The 13,986-nt window shown below is 46.0% G+C and overlaps 1 protein-coding gene across 3 annotated transcripts; it reads right to left on the bottom strand.

Annotated features, from left to right (window-relative positions):
• Positions 1-7,400: 7,400 nt before the first annotated feature.
• Positions 7,401-13,652, bottom strand: NAIF1 (nuclear apoptosis inducing factor 1). Of its 3 annotated transcripts, none has more exons than XR_005589870.1 (3): positions 12,647-13,652; positions 9,545-10,254; positions 7,410-8,533 (listed from the first exon to the last, which is right to left on the bottom strand). XR_005589870.1 is itself a non-coding variant. In XM_039506334.1 (2 exons), the coding sequence occupies exons 1-2, from the start codon at positions 13,155-13,157 to the stop codon at positions 9,782-9,784; spliced, it is 984 nt and encodes a 327-aa protein (XP_039362268.1). In that variant the 5' UTR covers positions 13,158-13,652; the 3' UTR covers positions 7,401-9,781. The 3 variants fall into 3 exon arrangements, 1 of the variants encoding a protein (XP_039362268.1); XR_005589871.1 differs by having other exon boundaries at positions 7,412-8,533; positions 9,713-10,254; XM_039506334.1 differs by having other exon boundaries at positions 7,401-10,254.
• Positions 13,653-13,986: the final 334 nt, after the last annotated feature.

Genomic DNA, 13,986 nt, shown 5'->3' with positions numbered 1-13,986 from the left:
GGGGGCCGGAGGGGGAGGGATAAGAGCGGCGCCATCGGATTGGGCAGAGGCAAAGGGCGGGACTCCTAGCCCTGGATTCGGATTGGCTGCTGCAGCACGGCTAGGGGAGGTGGGAGCGCGCTGTGGGCTTAGTGATTGGAGGAGGTAACTATCAGTCTTCTGATAAACCATCCCCTTTCTTCATGAGTCAGGTGGAAGAGAAAGGGAGGGGGGAAAGAGGAGCTAGACAAGGGAGGGGGAGAGGATGAGGGGGAAGGGCAGCATGGTACGCCCACACCTTGAATACTGCAGGCAGATGTGGTCGCCCCATCTCAAAAAGGATATATTGGAATTGGAACAGGGTCAGAAAAAGGCAACAAAAATAATTAGGGGTCTGGAATGGCTTCTGTATGAGGAGAGATTAATAAGACTGGGGCTGTTCAGCTTGGAAAAGAGACGGCTAAGGGGAGATATGATAGAGGGCTATAAAATCATGACTGGTGTAGAGAAAGTAGATAAGGAAGTGTTGTTTGCTACTTCTCATAACACAAGATCTAGGGTCACCAAATGAAATTAATAGGCGTCAGGTTTAAAACAAATAAAAGGAAGTATTCACACAACACACAGTTACCGTGTGGAACTCCTTGCCAGAGGATGCTGTGAAGGCAAAGACCATAACAGGGTTCAAAAAAGAACTAGATAAATTCATGGAGGACAGGTCCATCAATGGCTATTAGCCAGGATGGGCAGGAATGGTGTCCCTAACCTCTGTTTGCCAGAAGCTGGGAATGGGCGACAGGGGATGGGTCACTTGACTTGATGATTACCTGTTCATTGGCCACGGTCGGAAGACAGGATAGTGAGCTAGATGGACCTTTGATCTGACCCAGTAAGGCCGTTCTTATGGAAGGGAAGGGGGGGGGGGAGAGAAAAAGAGGAAGAGACGAAGAAAGGTAGAGGAAAATCTGACTGGCAGATAAAGGGTAGAAGAGAGGGGGCTGGAATCAGAAGAGGGGGAGAAAAGTTAGGTGGGGATAAAAAGATCTAAAATTGAGAACAAGTCAGGGAAAATGAGGGGGACAGGACCATGCAGGAAATGGACATGGCAGCATTGCCACTCCTTCAGTCATCACCAGGCAGGCTGCCCCCAAAATCGCGAAATGGGCTTAGAAAGCACAAGATTTTTAAAGCAATAATACGTTTGAGCAGCTTTGTTTGCATTTTGGGATTGGAGACTCTGGGGGTGCACTCATGTCATAGTTTCTAGCTTTTCTGTGCAGCCATCAGGGCTAGAAAGTTACTTTTATTTCTAAATGAAAGCTGAGAGTCTCACCTAATCACATGACTTCAGGAGATGGTGCCTAACTCCCGCTGATTTCACCTAAATACCTGAGAGGAAGTGGGCCTAGGTCTTTAAAGAAAACCATCAAATATCATGAGGATTGTGATCACTTATTGGTGATAACAATAACATTTTTACTTAGCCCTTCCGTAGCACTTTACATCTGCCCCAAGCCCTTAATTCACACAGCTCTCTGATCCCATTAACTATTATTGGCCTGGATTCAGGAAGGTCCTTACGCACATTCCTAACTTTAAGCTTGTAAATAAGTTATATTACTATTTATGTATCTATCTGTATTGTGGTAGTGCCTAGGCGGTCCAGTCATGGCCCAGGTCCCCATTGTGCGAGGACCAGTACAAAGAACAAAAAGATGGTCCCGGTCCCAAAGGGCTTACAATCATCATTGGAACTTATGGACTTGATGTTAGGGATGTGCTTAAGGGCCTTCTAGAATCAGGGCTATTACCCACATTGCAAAGATAGAGAAACTGAGGCCCAGAGAAGGGAGGTGACTTGCCCAGTGTCATACAGCATGTCTGGCAGAGACAGGATGAAAACCCAGGAGTCCTGGCTTCCATTGCCAATTTCCCATTAAACATATAGAATCACTGGCTCTAATCACTAATGCTGACAATACCAAGAACTATTAAATCATTTCCCTCAGTATGAAATCTTTTTACAGTGATGGAAAAAGCAAATGGAAACTTACTTGGACCCAGTGATATCTTCAGGTCTGATTAGGATGAACACTTTTGCCATGCTGATTCTTGCTAACACGCACAGGGTTAAACTGATTGCCAAATTCAGGGTCAGGAATTATTTTTTTCCTCACAGCTCACGGCCTCTTGGCAGGAGCCTGTGAGGTGAGTGTGATGGAGGGGGTTAACTTTTCAGCACAGCCTTGAGCAGGGGGGAACCTTTTTAAGATTAAGGGGTTGTATCCCACACCTTGTAAATTGATGTCTTGTGCTTACAAGAGCAACCCGGCATTGGTGGATATTGACTCTTTCCATCTCCTATTTCTCGATATAATAGAAATGCCGTGGTGAAGAGTCAGATCTGCCGGACATTTTAAATCTGCCAAGCTGTGAAAGGTATGGGGGTCCTTGTAGAATTTTGGAAGCGTTTCAAGGTCACCTCTCCTTTGGAATGCTTTCTGTAAGATCCACTGTCAGAAGTATGGAATATCCACTTCCATCGCTAGAGAAAGGATTAATCCTCCCTTTAGTAGGCCAATAGGGATATCTATTGTGATTCACTCTAATAAATAACTCCCCTAAGGACTTATCTCCTTTGTTTATAGCAACAGGGCTGGATGGTAAAATTTACAGAGATTTTAAGCTCTGCTGTTCTCACGCATATTTACTCTACAGCTTTGTCAGAAACAGCTCTTGAAAACTCAATGTTTGCTTTATAATTAATTGAATAATGTGCCTGACGTTAAAAATAAGTTAACTTGGAAAAATGCCCAGAGAATTGCTGAACAGTCTGCAATATAACAATTGTAGTTGGATTCTCAGGGATATATATATCTAAGAAAGGAAGCTTCATGAAACTGGGATTAAACTCTTGGGACACAGATTCTTTATTATTCTGAAACTCTCCATGTTGATATTTCTGTATTTTTACTGCACATTTGTGTCTTGATAAATTAGAATCTTTAAAGGGCCAGTAATTAGGAAAGTATGATTTGGCGGTATACTGATGAGCGAAGATGTAATTGACTAGCTAGTTCCATCAAGATATCATAGGGAATATAATGAAAGTATATGGCATCTCCAAGTCCTTAGCTCTTTAGACTGAAGCAGGTGCAAAATGCTGCTCCACTCCTTCCCACAAGTCAGGAGCTGCATGGCTACATCACCCCATCCTCAGCTCCACTGACAGCACATCACTTTCAGAATTCAGGTCAAAATTGCTCACTTTGGATCAAATGTATATGTATGGTAAATCCATATAAATTAAGGGAGTTAACTCAGAGATTAAACTGACCCATAGGGCCAGATCTTCAGGTCTGTCTATGCTTTGTTCTGCAAAGGACCAAAGAAAGAGTGGGCCGGGGTAAAGGTGACCTTTCCCTCTTCCCAGGCCTGAGGAAAGCCAGGGTTTGATTTGGTCCAACACACAAGTTAGAGCAGCCTCCAGGATGCCCTAAATTGTGCTGGTTTTTAACCACTCCATAGAGCACACTACATTTTGGACACGTTCCTCTTCCTGAGATGCCCCTTATTCAAAGGAGAGGGGTTTGTACAGCTGGCTGTGGTGTTTCTACACAGCACTCCTTGATTTCATCACACTGAAGGAATCCCCAGCTGCTCAGGCTCTGGCCCATTGTTTTTAAGTCCCTGATTGCCTTGCTCCATCCTTTTTAAAAACCTGAGCTCTTCTTTCTTGCTCAAAAACGATTATATATCAGAGGAATTAGATTGGTTTTGTACAGAACCCTGGTTACACCTAATCTAGTGAACAGAATCTAGCTCTGATCCCTGTTGGACAATATTATTGCTCTGAAGAATATGCTACATCAGCTTGTTCCGGTTAGACAGGAGGCTTGGAGGTGACCTAATGGACGTGTTCATAACTATGGAGGTGTATGATAGAGTGCACTGGGTAGCAGGATATAAAAGTGAGGAAATGGAGAGTGAATTCAAGCAGAACAAGTAGCTGTGAAGTTGCCAAGTAACGGCTACCAATGATTACAAGTAGGAAATAATTTTAAGAGACAGAAATATATTTTGGGGGATGGGGAGAAGAGGGAAAAGGATTGAGGGAGATAGTGAGAAATCAAGGAAAATGTGAGGTGAGATAAATTTGAAGGGGGCTGGGCTGGATAAAATGAGAATAGATAGATAGATGGATAGATAGATATGGTCAGTAAAGTGTGCAAAGCATTTTGGGGATCCATTTAGTCCTATTACTTAGACTGGAGGTCTCCAATCAGTGTATCACCAAGCTTTGTAAAATAGATTGTTTCCTCCTCTGGAAAACATAACCGGATTTGCAGCCAAACACCAAAGACTTGGAAATCAAATTATATACAGTCATTGTTACAATATAAGCATAGTAATAGACCTGTTCCAGTACAGCTTATAAATACAGCTATAATAGCTTTAATGAGTTTTCAATGTTATCGTATACAGAATATAACTGTTACCACAAAATTAATTATGCTGCATAAATGTATTCTTCATACTGCTGCCAAATACTGTATATGCCTACAATGCACCTGCTTTAGGTACCCATACCAGATACTGTGGGATAGGTACCTGCACTGCTTCTGCAATGCTTGCAGAGAGCTCCGTGTGCGACAGTAGTGACCCCACACCAGTATGGCTAGTGGGAACACACTGCATTTGTTGCACCTTGCATCACCAGTGCAAGCTGCAACAGAGTAATGTCCCTAGTGCAGAGGAGGCCTCAGTGTCAAGTTACTCCAGAGAGATGCACCCCATTTATAGAGCTCAGGAGTTGGAGAGCTACTGGGAGTGGTGCAAAGGAAAATGTATGCCAATCCTCATTAGGTAGGATTATCCTGTGTTACTGAGTTACTCTAATCTTGTATCTTCTCAGCTTAATTTAATAGCAGACTGTGAGCTCCTCTTTGATCTGTTTGTATTTTTTATTAGCTCAGTATGTTAATAATATTTATGATAATAAAGGATCATGAATTGATTTCACGCTTACCATACCAGCCAAGTTCATAAAAGTTGCACACTGGGAACACAGATAAGCCCAAGTAGTATGCTCCTGGTTTGAAGGGATTTGGGACTAGTCATGGAGAAAAGGGAGCATGTGAATCTGGAATCAGTGGATTTCTTTCTCTGAGCCCATGGACAAACCCAAATCTCCAGCTGCATGAGCTTTCTTATTAACTGGTCTCAATATCTTCCCTTAGTGTCCTTAGTATGTTAAGTAGCTCATAGGAATCTCCCTTTGTTTCTGGGATGCACATCAACAGAAAAGAATGGAGTTTGTTTTCTCCTTCTGGCATATTCTAACTTGCATCTTCAGTGCCTGAAGCCTTTGTCTTGTTTATAGAATACAGTCTTATGTTTATAGCACACGGCAATGGTGTGGTGCATTCACACTAGGTGTGGAGTTTTGCATCCATCCTACAGTTCCTGGCACTGCTCCTGGGAGTCTCACACGAGCAGGTGCATGACAACAACCATGGCACATAACATCTATCTACACCTATTCACATTTTTATTTGTTCCAGTGGGTGCTACAAATGGTTCTGTCTTGCACAAGGAGCTGTGCATGTGCTGCAAGGGGTAGGAACTATATCCATCACACTCACCTGCTGATGCTATCATAGCAGTCACCAGATCCCCTCTTCCTCTTCTTCTCTACCTTTCCTCCAGCCACTATCAGATCTCAGAGGTTCTAGGTAGGGAAACCTTTACTGAACTCCTTTCATTGCCAGTCATAAAGTGCAATTGATCATTTATTTACCAGGCTCCTGCCAGTTACTTTTATGAGTGTCATGCAAAAATGGAAGGGCCTGAAATACTTAAGACTTTCATACCTAGCTAAACACAAATTCAGACTTGATCTCACTTCCTGTGGAGTTACAGCACAGATGAATTTGGCCAAAATAGGCTTGACAGTTAAGTTTTAAAAAAAAAAATACCCCAGGGTGAAAAAAACTTAGACAAAAATTCAAATCAAGATAATTTTGCACCTTTCTTATCACTTCGCCAGTTACTAGCTACCAAAACTATAAAGTAACTTACATGCACACCAGATATACAGGAGATATAGACATATCATGTGCTATGCTTATCCATCCCTTTGCTTGTAAATGCATAACTCATCTGTCTTTATATCTTGTCTGTCCCTTTTATTCTGTAGTAAACTTGTTTACTAGAAATACTGTTCATTACTGAGCTCATCAAAAAAGGGAGTTCCAAATGTTCAAGCTCTTTGTTTTTGCTGGAAGGGTATGTTGTTTTTCATTCCCAGCCAACCTGTTTTTTGTTTGGACACAGGGCTTTTTTTCTCCTGTGCTATGCTGAGTTTCTTTTCAGCTTGTCAGCCAGCCTCAAAGAAGAGAGAGAGAATTGTGAGAGGAGCAAATAGAATCATGGGAGGTAGAGATTGGGGAGACTTTTTAGATCAGTTTGGTATGTCTCCCTGCCAGTGCAACTGTAGGACTTTCCAGCTGTAGGGTTTTAAATATATACGGTAATAACTGATTGCTCCTGGCTGAACTAAGATCTCAGTGGAATGCCTGGCCATGTTATCCAGCTGCAGCAATTTCTCCATTCTGTTATATGGTGCCATCTGCTGGAGAGAATTGAAATGAATTCTGAGTGTACATCACCAGCCAGCTGAACACCTTTAAAACTATGTATTTGCTCCAGGGGTGCACTGGCACACGTAAAGCAACCTGGCCACTCTGGAATGGCCTCTGATGGACCAGAGACCACTTCAAGGTTTATCTCCTGAACCTCCAACACTAGAAATTTGTGCTATATACCACTGAAACTAGAATTCCCAGTAGCGTGTACTCTATAGCATTGTTTCTTAGTTTCTGTGATTTTTTATACAAGCCCTCAAATCACATTTGTATTATACTCTTTCACATCTGCTGTGTCCTGTTGGAGAAGAACATCCTTGCTTGGTATATTCGTGAATGGCTGTCCTCAGTCCAGGCGGCTGGCTACCGAACTCTCCAGTTCCAAAAAAAAGCAGCAGGCTTGGGGCACAGATCAGCATCCCAGATACTTTGCTTATTTTCTGTCCCTATTAGGCACTACTTTTGTGTTCAATCAGTATAACACCCCCTTTTCCCCCAAACCACAGTTTGGGATACCTTCTTGGGCTGCTTCCCTTTACTATCTAGTTTTCAGCTTGAGTGCATTATTTTTTTCTTTATTCCTCACAGGGCTCCACTGAACCAATTAATGACCAATGGTTGAGCTCCAGGCACGCAGCTTGTACTATATTTAAAATATCGCTACAGTTTTTTCATGAGTGAGACTTTATGTACACATTTGAATGTTATTAATTTGTGTTAGCACAATATTTCTCCCTGACATACAAATTGGTGTTTCCAAGTGCCAGGCATTCAACTACTTGTAGTAACTATTTGCAGTAAGAGGTATTACAGAAACACTTCTTGGGCTGCAGTCATTGAAATAGTTAATGTAAATCCGGTCTAAAGCCTTATAAATGCCAGCACTTTGTCCTTTATTATTCTAGGATGTTATACTGCATCCAGCTCACGGCAGATGAATACAATGTGATTTTCATGAGTCATGGTTGTCTGTCATAAACAGAGTAGTAATCACCACTGCAAGATGAGATTGCAGAAAGTACTGATATTATTTGAGAAACAGAATGTAATCATGGAGCTAAATACTGTATCATGAAGCATGTGTCCAAGGGGACAGAGTTAAGGTTGCTGAAAGGAATGTGCAGCCTTAACTTTGGTATTTCCTGACTTTTGAGTCCTTTTCTGCCTTGTGTCATATTTTTTTTTCCATGGAAAATACTGATATACCAAGAGTGGTTTACCAAAAAAATGATTTTTATTAAAAATTCATATTGGTATTCATATTCACAAGTGAGGTAAAACCAAACAGATAGGATGCAGTGTCTGTTTTAAAAATAAACTGCAACTGAGTCATTGATTTGGTTCCACAGGGTTTGAGAGAAACAAGCCAAGAAAATTGTACTGATGTGGTTAGATGGTGAACAAGGTGTGAAAGCCATTGATGGTGCTGTCCTGACTCAGGAGTGGAAGACTGAATGGATGGGTCAAGGATCTTCCATGGGCCAAAGCTTTCAAACAACACTGTTCATTAGCCCTTCCTCCTCCTTCCAAGAGACAGTTGAACTTTCAATACAATAAAGGTTATTAAATATAGCAATATCCCATGTACTGGTCTGGTTAAGAGCCCCATCAATATTTCCATTATAGAAAGATATATTCAGGGGGATTATAATTTCATTGTGCAAATTCATTCCATCAGGAATTTCAGCTCGCTGCTTCTCAGCCCTACAGAGAGTTCAACAGCAAATTTAACTCAGCATAAAAAAGTTCCATTTTGACAGTAATATTTGGCAAGTATTAATCCGTAATTTTGACTCACTGGTTCTGCAAGTGGAGTGTGGAGGGGCAAGGGGAAGACACTAACAATGAAATTATTTTTTGTAAACAAATCAATCATCTTCTACACATGTAGAGGTGAAGCTTTTCATCTGAAATAAAAAAATTTAATTTATGAAGTTGGTGCATATTTATAATAACCACATTCACACTATCAAGTCAACTTCCCATGAAACTAAGTGCTCTTACTTAGTTCCTGGCCCCAAAAGCCAGAACAGCTCCAAAAGGAGGAAGGATAGGAGGTGTGAAGGATAAATTTGGGGCCAAATCCCACAGTCCTTAGGCAGTCGAAATGCCTGCTGAAGTCAATGGCATATTGACTAAAGACAACAGAATTCATTTCTAACATCTTAAAAATACAAAACAAATGACAAACTGTAAACAAAAACCAACCTCTCCACACTGTTGAAATAGCAAATAGTTGACAAACTCACACAAGCAAAGACTTTTAGAGTTATGGCTCTGCTGAAAACTCCATATTTTCCCCACCTTGTTGTGCCAACAGACTCTACAGGTTTCAAACTATACTGCAGTACCTAGTCCATTGATTTCATCTGTATGTAAACCTACCTGAATGAAATTCATATTTATTCATTCCCTTAAGTACTGTTTCGAGACATTTAATACACATGTAAAAACACCTCTGCTAGCTTCGGATGAAATTTACCACTGTGCCGAAGGCCAGCATGAGGTCTATGCACCACTATTTTGAGAGCTAAAGTGGGACTTCTGTGGGATTCAGGTTGTGGACAGGCCTTGTGCTGTCCTCTATACAGGGGTGACTTTCACCCTTAAAGAGCAGCATCCACAAACCTCCAGCACAGAGATGTGGCTGCACCACCTCAGGTACCATATTATTACTCTACAAATGTCCAGCAAGAGACTGGACTGCATTAGCTCCTCTGTAGTATCTGGGCACCTTCAAAGATGAGCCATGACTGCAAGACCCTCCGTGTGTTAGAAGCCAGTTAAAGGCTGTATGTCTTGGGAAGAGGTGTCATTTTTTAAGATAGAAATAAAAATAATTAATTGTCTTTTTAGAAATCTATATGGAAAAAATATTTTTCTTTTTAAAAAAAGAAACCAAATCCAACAACACTAACTTCCAAGTTTAATCACACATCCTGGCTGCCATCCTGGATGTTGAGTCCACAGAAGCAGATAGTGCAGGATCATCATAGAAAAGGATGCTGTCCAGGAACAGCTTTTGATCCCAGAGGACGGGAACTCAACCAATCCACAATGACGAGAGCAGATCTCGTTCCTCCTACCTCTGACACAGTGCGTCCAACAGTAGCAAATGTAGCTCTTTTGAGAGAAGAGTCCAGTCGGTCCTTATTTCATTGGATGATGCCATCTTGTTGCCCATTCTGGGCCACATGGCTGGGGTCAGCAGTTACCGAAGGATTGGGTGTATTACTTTGCAGGAATCGACGGAAGTCCTTGATCATGGGGCGTAAGATCTGGATGAGGGCACTCAGAGCAGCCTGGGTCCCTTCCATAGCCTGCGCCTGACGCTCTTGTGCACATGCCTGAACCTCCTGAGAGCGACGGATCATCTGCAGCAGGTCATTTTGCTGTTCCAAGTGCTGGGCGATCTCCTTCACATGTAGGTTGGTCACTCGCTGCTCCTGCAGGAGCTTGGCTGAATTCAGGGCAATTCGGCTTTTCAGCTCCTGGGGTTTCACGGATGCCTCAGCTTGATGTGCCATCATCTCCAAGGGTGCTTCAGCAGTAACAGTTGTGGGAGCCTCTGTTGTGCAGTATTCCACCACTCCATCCTCCAGACTATGGTAAGTTGTCTCTGCAGGGACTAGGCACAAATAAAAAGAGAAGTCAGAGGCTGCAGCTCTTTGGGTGAATGTCTATAGCAGGGGTTCTCAACCTTTTTCTTTGTGAGGCCCCCCCCAACATGCTATAAAAACTCCATGGCCAGATGGGAGTGACTGCAGTCACAATAACACGGTAGCAACAGGGCAATTGCCTGGGGCCTCATGCCACAGGAGCCCCCAAAAAGCTACATTGCTCAGGCTTTGGCTTCAGCCTTGGGTAGCAGGGCTCAGGCTTCAACCCCACGCAGCAGGGCTTTGGCTTTCTGTCCTGGGCCCCAGTGACTCTAATGCTGGCCCTGCTTGGTGGCCCCCCTGAAACCTGTTTGCAGCCCCGCAAGGGGCTTTCAACCCCTGGTTGAGAACCACTGGTCTATAAGACACCACTAACAAATGAACATGCCAGGGGTTTAGTGCAGGAGTGGGCAAACTATGGCTCGCGGGCTGCGTCCAGCCCTTCAGATGTTTTAATCTGGCCTTCGAGCTCCTGCTGGGGAGTGAGGCCTGGGGCTTGCCCTGATCTGTGCAGCTCCCGGAAGCAGCAGCATGTCCCCCTTCTGCTTCCTACACGTAGGGGCAGCCAGGGGGCTCCGTGCACTGCTCCCGCCCCAAGCGCTGCCCCCGCAGCTCCCATTGGCTGGGAACCATGGCCAATGGGAGCTGCAGGGGTGGCTTCTGAGGACGGGGCAGCATGCAGAGCCACCTGTCCATGCCTCTGCATAGGAGCTGGGGGGGGGCATGCCACAGCTTCCAGGAGCTGCTTGAGGTAAACACTGCCCGGAGCCTGCACCCCTGACCTCCTTCTGCACCCCAACCCTCTGCCCTACCCATGATCCCCCTCCCGCCCTCTGAACCCCTCGGCCCCAGCCTGGAGCACCCTCCTCACCCCAAACCCCTCATCCCCAGCTGCACCCCAGAGCCCACACCCCCAGCCAGAGCCCTCACTCCCCTCCCGCCCCTTAACTCCCTGCCCCAGCCCGGAGGCCCCTCCCGCACCGTGAGCTCCTCATTTCTGGCCTCACCCCAGAGCCTGCACCCCCAGCCAGAGCCCTCACCCCCTCCCACACCCCAGCCCCAATTTTGTGAGCATTCATGGCCCGCCATACAATTTCCATACCCAAATGTGTCCCTCGGGCCAAAAAGTTTGCCCACCTCTGCTTTAGTGCCTGCGTAAGGAGAAAACTGAAAAGACTGTGCATGTAGAACACTAAAGAAGAAAGCTAGTCCTACAGAAGACTGATCTTTCCTGATCTGGATCTGTCCCCAGGCCTGTACAGTACAAGGTCAAAAAGCGTAGGGAATACTACAGTATATACCTAGATACACCACTTCTCAACCTCCAGTTCAAGAGGAGCTTTCCAAGGAACATTAATAAGTGGACACAAAGGACAAGTAAGAAATGAAATGGCATTGGTGAAAATGCCTTTGGCTGCTCAAGCATCCACTAGAACATCTCCACAGACCCAGAAAAAGATTTCTAAAGACAGAAGGAAGAGAAATGTGCTTCCATCTTTCGTAACTCACAAGAGGGTGGGGGATGGAGGAAGAGCTGGGAGTAGCCACAGAAGACAAATCTCTTAATCTCAGCCTTTGCAGGACAAAATAGGTTTCACTTATTCATTACAGTGTCAAAACAGCTAGGTGCTACTGTTTCAACTAGCATCTCTCTGAACATCTAAACATCTCAAGGAAGCTTTGTATAAACTAGCTTAACGAATATATATAGCCAGAGGTATCTGTAGTTTCCTATTTTGCTCCATCTGTACGCTGGGTTTATACACTGAACACCATGAGCAGCTGTTCAATGGGAAGGAAAGCAGAAGAAAGATATTTGAGCATTTAACTATGTACCGTGAGCTTTTATTCTGGTCTAGAAAGCTCAGTGTTCAAGTTCTTCCTTTCTCTACTAAGCCCCCTTAATCCATCTTTGCTCCCTTTTATGATTTGTTACCCCACTCATAAGCTTGAATCAGCTTTAACCACAGACAACTGTGCGTAGCTACTAACCATCCCATGATACAGCCTTACAGTTATCCCCCAGAGGGAGGCTGGGGCAGCCTGTTTGTTGCAAAGGTGCATTGGGATGCCAAGTCCCCAAAAGGCTGCTTGCTTTCCTTATTCTTAAGACTGACCTTGCTGTCAAACAGTGGTTTGCATTCAGTACCTGCATATCCTGCCCCTCTATAGCACCAGAGCTTATGGGGGTGCCATTTTCACTATATTGTAAAAGGTGCCAGGATTTCATTTTGCTGCCCTTTTGGGGAATGGAGGCTGCTCCACATGGGTACCGGGGCCCCTTCTCATTGTTCATGGGAGAATTGCAGGGATCCCTGTATGACCTTTTGATCCAGCACCTTCATCAGGGGCAGCACTCACTCTGGGTCAGGGTGACAGTGGTGGTGGAGGCTGCGATGGGTATCTCAGCACCATCCCCGGCAGTGCAGTCCCCAGTAGGCAGACTGATGATGGTGGCTTCTCCCAGCAGGTTGCAGATGCGCTGCTGCATGGGGGTGAGTATGACAGGGGTGGCTGTGGCACCAGTCGGGTCCTCGCCGTCCTGGCCCTCGCCGGCTCCATCCTGCCCTATACCACCTCCTTCCATAGCGGCCCGGACCTGCGCCACCTTGCGCCGCACCTCAGTCTTGAGGTCTGACCACTTCTTCTTGACCTCCGGCAGCTCGCGGCGGCAGGTGGCCACGGCGTTGACACGGCGCAAGATGTCGTGCCAGGCGGCGGCCTTGGTGGCCAGTGGGACCCCCGCGTTGAAGTGGTTGATGAGCAGGTGCTTGCCTCGTTCCAGCTCCTCGACAATGATCTCCACCTCCCGCTCCGAGAAGTTCATCTTACGCTTCTTCGCTGGGGGAGCCAGGGGCGATGCCATGGCCATGGAGTGACGGGGCTGAGGGGAAGATGGGAGCTCTGGAGGCCTGACAAGGGCTGGGGGCGGAGGGCGGGGGCAAAGGGCCCTAGAGGGGGGTTGGAAGGGCAGGAAGCCTGAGAGGAACTGGGGCTGGGGGCCTGACAGGGAGTTGGGAGCCCAAAAGGGCAGGAGGCCTTAGAGGGCCGAGGGGGGGACCAGAGAGGGGTGGAGAGGGCTACTAGGGGCCCTGAGAGGGACTTGGGGCCTAACGGAGGCAGGAGAGGGGTGGGACCCAGGGGCCCCGAAGACCTAACAGGATCTGGTGACCTATAGGGCCAGGAAAAATGGGGGGGCCCCAAGGGGCCTCACGGGCCCTGGGGTGCTACCCCCTTCAGTAGCAAAAGATACGCAAATTGCGTACCGCGGCCACCCAGCAGGCCCCGCTAAACGGCTTCCACCCTGCGGCAGTGGCGTAATGGCTTCCAGAATCAGCCCCTTTCCTGCCTCGGCCCATTGGGCCCCCTGCTTGCCTGTCAAACATAGGTCTCACCTCCCGCCGACAGCGCCTTAATCGTATTGGCCAAGGGTGCTGCTTGTCAGGAGTAGGCACCGCCTCCGCTCAGCGCCATTCCAGCCCGCGGGCCGGCATGGTGCCTGTCAAAGAGTGATCCCGCCTCCAGAGGCAGCTGCCATAGTGCATTGGGTGCCATTCCTGCCAGTCATCACTAAGTACCCTCTGTTCTCCCAGGCTATTGGATGTATTCTCTGTCTGTCAAGATTTAGTACGGGCTGAGGCCGTCAGCGTCTCAGCCCATTGGACCTGTCGTCGCCTTACCCCACCTTCCGCCGCGGCTTT

The sequence above is a fragment of the Mauremys reevesii genome, linkage group 19 (assembly GCF_016161935.1).
Source record: "Mauremys reevesii isolate NIE-2019 linkage group 19, ASM1616193v1, whole genome shotgun sequence".
Classification (NCBI taxonomy): Eukaryota; Metazoa; Chordata; order Testudines; family Geoemydidae; genus Mauremys; species Mauremys reevesii.
The sequence above is the reverse complement of the archived record's forward strand: the minus strand, read 5'-3'. Positions and strand labels throughout refer to the sequence as shown.

Excerpts from the sequence above, each read along its gene's own strand:
- NAIF1 (XM_039506334.1), bottom strand. The coding sequence starts at position 13,157 with ATGGCCATGGCATCGCCCCTGGCTCCCCCAGCGAAGAAGCGTAAGATG. Across the intron at positions 10,255-12,646 it reads CACTGTCACCCTGACCCAGA|TCCCTGCAGAGACAACTTAC; the intron begins GTGAGTGCTGCC and ends ATTTGTGCCTAG.